The sequence below is a fragment of the Culex quinquefasciatus genome, chromosome 3 (assembly GCF_015732765.1).
Source record: "Culex quinquefasciatus strain JHB chromosome 3, VPISU_Cqui_1.0_pri_paternal, whole genome shotgun sequence".
NCBI classification, from domain to species: domain Eukaryota; kingdom Metazoa; phylum Arthropoda; class Insecta; order Diptera; family Culicidae; genus Culex; species Culex quinquefasciatus.
In genome coordinates, this window is record NC_051863.1 from 81,312,928 (window position 1) to 81,321,268 (window position 8,341).

The 8,341-nt window shown below is 39.2% G+C and overlaps 1 protein-coding gene across 1 annotated transcript; it reads right to left on the minus strand.

Annotated features, from left to right (window-relative positions):
- Window positions 1-804: 804 nt before the first annotated feature.
- On the minus strand, window positions 805-5,935 carry LOC6043581 (L-threonine ammonia-lyase). The gene is given in 10 exon segments (XM_001860206.2): window positions 805-1,130; window positions 1,392-1,521; window positions 1,595-1,687; window positions 1,754-2,046; window positions 2,135-2,371; window positions 3,230-3,346; window positions 3,611-3,667; window positions 3,669-3,779; window positions 4,554-4,841; window positions 5,513-5,935. Coding segments are annotated over 9 exon segments (1,410 nt in total). The 5' UTR covers window positions 4,815-4,841; window positions 5,513-5,935; the 3' UTR covers window positions 805-1,019.
- Window positions 5,936-8,341: the final 2,406 nt, after the last annotated feature.

An 8,341-nucleotide genomic window follows, 5' to 3' on the forward strand; every position in this document is an offset into this window, starting at 1 on the left:
GGTCCATAACTAAACGATAATCATAATTAATGAAATTGATCCAATGTGTCAACGTCACGCAGCTAATGGTATGCCTCGGAGTTGTGAATTTTGCCATTGACAAAAGGATGCTCGGTTTTGGGGACTATATCAGGTTTCGGGTGGTCCGTCTGTGTCCGGTATCCAACCGCGCTCAAAATGGCTGATGGTGGACAATAATGGCGCAAATGAGCTTTTGAGGGTTCTTTTTGCCGGTTTGCGTGTTTTTGGTTTCGGGGTTTTTGGTTCTGATCCGTTAGGCAGTACAAGTTGGGCAGTAAAAACCGGAGAAAATGGGCAACCCACAAAAGAGCAAACCAACCGCCATCAATAAATTGGATTGCGATTGGCCTGTTGAATTCAATTAAGTTGATTCGATTCACCATGAGAAACAGTAATCCATTAATGCCCAAAAGCACACCGTATTTCGCTGATGGGCGGTTTAAAAAGGCACAGATTCCCAATTAGTGCATTAAGGATGAAAAGCATGTATAATGAAGGCTAATGTAATAAACTTGAGAGGATTTTAGCAGAAAAGCTGTCTTCGGCGTAACAGTTTTCACTGGACCAAAGGTAGTGCTATTTGGAAGTCATTACTAAAATTGTTCTTTTTAAAATAATCATTTATCCTTTACCACCATTTTTGATTTAAGTTTTTTAAAGCTATTGGGTTTGAGTTGGGTTCAATTCATTAGCATACAGTTTATTTGTGTCTTATTACATCAGCTAATCACTGAGTTGGATAATTCTTTTGCTTCAACTTTCAAAAGAAAATATTTGTTTGTTTTGTTTTTAACAATCATTTATTTCATCAATATCTAATAAAGTCGACCATGAAATTATGAATTAAAATTTAAAAGAAGAAATGTCTTTCTTTGAACAATGAGGGTAAATCCAACAGAACGAACTCTTCCTCAATCAGGTTCTTAAGTCAAAGAACAATTATACTATGCTGAGTTTTCTCGAGTTCTACCGGAACAGCCAGAATTATACATCCGTCCTCAAATGGCCATGGGCATGTCGTAGAAGTACACATCTTCATACGTTTCCTGCAGCAGGTTCCTCATTTCCTTCGTGTGGTGCCAGTCACGTGTTTCGCAGATAACTTTGACCTACAAGTAGAACCGAAAAGGGAAGGGTTGTTGGATGGAACAAGACACAAATTATCAAACTTTAGGACCGTTTCGATCGGGTGGGACCTGATTTGAATATGGGATGAAAAATGAACAAACACAGACAGTGGGACAATGCGGTGTTGTTTTGCGATGTCACGTTTCCAAGCCCGAGGGTGAAATTCATCTATTTTCCCATTAGCTGCACTTGTACCGACATGAAACTTCGCCTTTCTCCCTAGGCCAAAATGAACCACCCACCTCAACGCTGTGTACGTCCCGAATGAAAGCTCGATCGTGCATTATATCTTTGATGGAAACACCAAGCCCGGCCAGCAGGTTGCACAACTTTGACACTCCGCCGGGACCATCGCTGACACGGACTGTGAATCTGGAAAAACGACCAAAAACTGTTGTTGAACATCACCAGCAATCGGAGAACCAACGGACCATTTGCATATTACCTCTGGAGGCGCCCTTCCGCGGCCAGACCACGTTCCAGGCAACGACCGAAAATCGTCGTGTCAATGTTTCCACCGCAAACCAACAGCACAACTCTACGAAGGAATGGAAATCGTTTAATTACCTTCGCAAAGTTTGATAACGACTAGAATAATTGCTACCTCTTGCCTTTGAACTCGTCCATGTGGCCGGCCAGGATAGCGGCCAATCCGGAAGCTCCGGCACCCTCGACGACACACTTCTCCAGCTCGACCAGGCGCAGAATTGCCAGGGCAATCCACTCCTCTTTGACCACTATCATCTTGTCCAGCAGGGGCACGGTCGTGGCAAATGCATTGTACCCAACTTGTGGCACCGCCAACCCATCGGCCAACGTTTCCTTGTTCGGGGTGTAGATTGGGGCTCCGTTTTCCAGTGCTTTTGTGAAACTCGGACACTTTTCCGACTCCACACCCTGTGGAAATATGAGCAAGCCGGTGATTTAGTGATTGTGTTGCACTTTTGCACGCGATTCGAAACGACACACAAAAAGTACGACTTACAATGATTTTGGTCTGGGGACTTAAATTCTTGATGGCAGTGGCAATGCCGGCAATGAGGCCACCTCCACCGACCGGAATCACCACGGCGTCGATGCTGTTGACTTGCTCCACGATCTCCAGCCCGATGGTGCCCTGGCCGGACATGATGTGTGGATGGTCGTACCCGTTGATGTACGTCAGACCGGTTTCATGCGCCATCTGGAGGGCAATCTTTTTTGCCTGTCCCATGTCGGAGCCCTGCAATTTCACAAAAATAGGAGGAATAGGGGTGCGTTTTAGAATTCAGAAAGTTGTACCGGACCATGGTCGTTTAATTCCGCTGAAATCAATTATCAATCTTGTACCGGTTGAATGCATTGAAACTGCGGCATAATGGAAGGGACAAACCTGTTTGGGTTGAAATAGAGTCAGCCAACACTGAATTTCATTTTTGTCTTAATTTTTTTCAAGATGATTGTTTTTTGATGACTTTGGTTATTTGTAAATTGTGTTAAAACCATAGAACCGACCGACTTTGTTTACCAATTGCGTTAGAGAAAACAAAAGAGAAACAGACAACTGAAGACATTTTAGTTGCCATAAATGCAATAAACTCAAGCCCCGATGGTTTGACACCAACTGTTGTCAAACGAACGGGGTCACTTTTTAGTTTGACACCCCTTTTACACGGAATTCACACAAACTACTAAACGTTTATTTTGATAGTGTTCGTGAGCGCCGTGTAAAAAGTGACAGTTCACTTTTTCATTTGATTTTGACCAACCAACAGGGTACAAACTGAAAAAAGGGTCAAACGAAAAAGTGACCAACCACCGGGGATTGAGTGTAGCTCTTTAAGGTATACACATGTAAGCTAATTCTAAGCCAATGAAATTCTTTAGAGTACTACGGCTCATTTTGCATTGCTTTCAAAAAAACAAAATCATAAAGCTTAGTGCATTCCACCCATCCTTCCCATATTTTTTCTAGATATTCACCCCAACCCCCTTTCCCACACATTTCCTAGAGCAGTGAATTGCGTTCTGTTTCGTATTGTTCGTGGGTGATAGATTTTTTTTTTTGTTTTTCGAGAGCCCTCCAATTTGTTCCACACACCTGAACGATCACATTCGCATGGTAGTCCCGACATTTTTGAATTTTCATCAGCGATGCTTTCAATGGCATTACGACCGTTACGGGGATTCCAAGCTTCCATCCGTGATAGCTGAGGCCCTGTGAAATAGGATGTAGAAAGAGTAAAAATAAAATACAAGTGAATCATCGTGCACCTGTCAGAGCGATGATTGGGAATCAACAAGCTCGTCCTACATTTGGCACTTGAAACGAATTGGAATCATTGAAGTGGAGAGCGAATTTTCTAGTTTGTTTTATTTTTTCACTTTTTTATGGATTTCATATAAAATTTTAGTTATTCTCTGACTATACTCAATTTAAAAAAAGAATTCTGGAAAACGATCCGGCACCCAAAAAACCTACCTGAGCGTGGTTTCCCAGCGAAGCGGAAATCACTCCCAATTTGCTTTTGCTCGTCGGAAAGCATCAGCAGTGCGTATCGAGCGCCTCGTTCCTTAAAGCTTCCCGTGAACTGCAGGAACTCCTTCTTGAGGTAAATATCCATATCGAGCGTTTCTGAGAGGTGTGATCGCTGTCAGTACAAGGTGTGAGAAATGTGATACGATTTGCGTTACAAATAAATCAATAAATTTTCAAGCGAGCAAAGACTTGAATTATTATTCTTATTGATAATGCTGTATACACTCAAACCCCGATGGTTTGACACCAACTGTTGTCAAACGAGCGGGGTCACTTTTTAGTTTGACACCCCTTTTATACGGAGTTCACACACACTACTGAACGTTTGTTTAGATACTGTGCGTGAGCGCCCTGTAAAAAGTGACAATTCGTCACTTTTTAGTTTGACTTTGACCAACCAACGGGTACAAACAAAAAATGTGTAAAACGAAAAAGTGATCAACCACCGGGGGTTGAGTGTAGTGGAAGTAAAATAGTAGTTTATGCAACAAGTTGCAAAAAGAGGATTTTTTCAGCACGAGTCGTACATTTATCCAACGAGGTTCACCGAAAAAAATAATATAAAAAATATAAAAGATTTGGAAGATGTTAAAATATTATGTTATGTTAAAGATTTGAATGGATAAGAGAAATAAGTCTGAATAGGGACCAGCAATTTTTAGAGCCCTTTAAAGCATGAAATTTTGAAAACTATTCACTATTTTTGTTGATCTGTGTCAGTTCTCTACTAAACCTGAAAAAAATATTCAAATATTGTGCAGTAACAGGGCTACAACAGCTGTCCCAATTCGAATTGCATGATTGTAATACTTGATAAAATCAATTATTAGGACAAACGGTTTTGAGTAAACATAACTCCACATTTTGCTCCACCCTAGTCTCTTACCGGACAGGGCGTGTACTCGATGCCCTTCTTGATGCGGAACGCGGCCGATGTTACGTCTTGGAACGTGATTATCTGCGGATTATCAGCATTGCAGAACGGGTCGGTGAATTCCGGCTGCTCAGCTGCTCCGTTGTCAATCACTTTCGCACCATCGGCTTTCGTCTCGGTCGGCGGCACCAGCCTGTCTTTCCCGTCACTTTCCGTTATCTTCACCGTGGCCAGCTGGCTCGTGATGGAAGTAGAAGCTGCCGTTTGACTCATGCTGGCTGCTGCAAATCAATTTTCAATCTGAAGAAGGACAAAAAAACGGATGGGTTGACAAATCACTTTCTTGTTCCACCTGAGCAGCGACAAGTTGCTCCTAGACAGAGTGTTTTATTCGATTTTTTTTTCAGCCACGTTTAAATGATAATATTATTGCCAGTAATGTGGCCTGTTAAAGTTTTCTACTTTATTAAAATAAAAAGTCAGTTAAACAAAATGTAATTTTTGATAACCTTTTGCTAGAATCTTGCGTAATCTTTAGAATAACATAAGAATACAACACAGAAAAAAAATGATGGTAATATTCATCAGGAAATGGTGACAGATTTTGTGGCTAAATAAATGATAAATTTTACCCCAGAAAATGATGAATTTTCATCAGTTTTTGATGAATATTCATCAGATTCACATTTTTACACATTTTTTATGTAATATTACACAAATAAAGAGGTAATATTCAACCTATCAAATTTTCAACATTCCAAAATTCAACTTTTTTTTCTGTGAATACATATCAGTTGAGCAGGACGAATTAATAGTAAAAATATCATTCAATGGTCATTTAAAAACAAAACACTTGTACACACTCACAAACACACAATAAATTGGCAACAAAATGTGTGAAACTGCACTGTTTTTGCATTTCATTGCTGTAATGCTTAATTTTTCACTTTTTTTCACCAAACTAAACTCACTTAAATGTTCCTGAAATTCGCCAGCTCTTGCAAAGCTCCCACCGTATGCTCACTGTTTGAAAGGCTTGTCAACTGAACGGATTTGATCTCGCAGAATCCAATTTTATTCCCAATCAGCATCACTTCAAAGTGTGACGTCATACACGTGTCCCTTCATGATTATCACGTACGCGTTAAGAAAAATATTATTGTCAGCTCAGTGCGCCGTCCGAATAGTTGTCGCCAAGTTGAACTAATCCATTATCCATCCGTTTATTTCGGCGAACCACTTTCCCACGCTTGGTGTGCGATTTTGGAGGCGTTAATTGGCCAAATCAACGCCAGTTCGCAGAAGCAACAACGACTTTAGCTCGAAGACGACTCGATCCGTCGGCGTGGTACGGCCCGAACTACTTGCATCAATCGGCTAGACCGAGAGCAAACTGCACATCTTCGTCGTCGTCGCCGTCGTCGCAGTGGCATCAGGAACTCATTACATTTACCGATGATGATTGTTGAACAAACAGCTTCGGCTTTTGTTATATTCTGATCTGTTTATCTTCTTCACTCATGCATTGAGGTCGAATGTTATTACTGCTGATAAGGAAATCGATGGCTCACAAAAGTCAAATCTTCACAGCAGAAACAAGTTGAATTTTGAATTGTAGAAAATTTTGTAGGTTGAATATAAGGCCGATGCAAATATTTAAAAAAGTGTTTGTCCCTCGGCCCAGGCCGAGGTCAAGGGGGCAAAAAAATAAAAAAATATAAAAATTTAAATAACAAGCCATAGTCTTCACATTTAAATGTAAAAAGTGTTTTAAAATGCATTTTACACTAGTTCAGTTGTTTTGCAATCATTAGTTTTCAAAAAATCTAAGATCTGACAAAAACAAAAATTGAATCGAAAAAAAAGATCTTGCATCGAAAATTTTCAAAAAATCTCAAGATTTTTCATAAACCCAAACATGCTAAAAATTATTTTAAACGCAGGAGAATGTATTTTAATTTGATTTCAGCTGGTTGCACTTGAATTTTCATTAAAATTTTGAAGTTTAATGTAAAAATATTTTTTTGCCCCCTGATTTTCGGGCCAATTTTGAAGGGGGGGGGGGGGTTGACAAAAACTTTTAAAAATATTTGTACCAGCCTAATCTCTTTTTGAGTTATATTTCCCAAAAATTGTGTAAAATGTGAACCTGATTCACCAAAAGTTGATGAAAATTCATCATTTAATGATGTAATATTACACATTTTTTTTATACAGAAAAAAATGATGGTAATATTCATCAGGAAATGGTGACAGATTTTGTGGCACAAAAAATGTGTAATATTACATCAGGAACTCGTCGCCATCGTGCTAACTTGTCGTACGTGCATTTTGGGCCAAATTGAGTTAAGAACGACATTTTGTGCAGCTCACAATGCCTCACCTTTTGACCTTCACAGATCCCCAAAATTCGATTTCAATCCTGAGATATTCAACAAAAACCGAAAAAACTCCGTGCATTTTTGTCACTTTACATATGAAAGTAGTTTCAATCTTGTCGTGCTATCTTGTCACTCCATGAAAATTGATGTAAGTGCGACAAAAGGCCAAAGGGATTTCAGGCCAGGAAAGTCAGGATGCGTTTGTCGCACGTACAAGCTAGACTATCGTAAACATTTGTAATTATAACTCGGGACTCCAGCAACCAACTTCAACCAAACTTTGGGACAATGCACAGAATAGTGAGCCAAACAAAACGTGTTTGTTATTGTTTACATTGCGTGCTCTCGTTTTTGAATATTCAAGGTCAAACATTAAAACGCGTTTTTCTCGGAACGTCAAAATGGCGGGTGCGACAAGATAGCACGACGACGTCGAACTGTTGAATTTTGATCAGTTTCTGATGAATATTCATCAGTTTCACATTTTTACACTTTTTTGAGTAATATTATACAAAAAATAAGTAATATTCAACCAACCAAATTTTCAACATTACAAAATTCATTTTTTTTGTAAATATTACCATCATTTTTGCCTTTCTTACTAGAAAAAGAAATAGGTTTTACTTTATGGCTGGACATCATTTTCATCTTCCTAAATATGACGATTCAGCATGAATTTTAATCGGAAAATCGCTAGAAAATCACACTGCATCGTTTTTTTACGCTATATCGATTAATCTTGACAGAACTCGTCTATCTCCAACCCTCGAATTTTGAGAAAATAAATTCCGTGGAGATCGAGTGATGTTCGTGTGTGGTAAAATTTTGCAAAATTTTGTGTCGTGTCGTTCTCAGCTCCTCGAAATCCGATTTTGATTCTTCTGAATGCAGATGAAAGCTGGTGTGCTGAATCTGGGCGAGTTGCCGCTCAAATTTCAAAATATCATTCTGTTTTCGGATGTGATAAGACTTTCCATCGAGTTACACAGTTTCCAAATGAAAATATGGTCACATTTTTTCATTTTCGTATGTTTTATTTGTCTCAAAAATTGCATTTTTCGATCTCTATAACCTCCCAAATTTTCATTGAGATTCATAATTTAGTTCTGGAGTTAGAGCCGTTTGATTAACCTACCAAAAGAAAAAAAAATCCCTAAAAGGGGAAAAAGCCCACCTGGTGACCTTCGCCAACATTTTTCGCTTCTTATTTTATCCGAAATTTCTTTCTACATTCATAGTACAGACTTTTTAGAACGAACGACTCTTTAGAACGATTTACTTTTTGCCTTTCTTACTAAAGAAAGGTATAGGTTTTACTCTATGGCTAGACATCATTTCCATAGGACATTCATCCAGCTTAAATAAAATTGTTTCTGACTTAATAATGCTCCCCTTGAGGTGAGCCTACTTAGCAAGAAA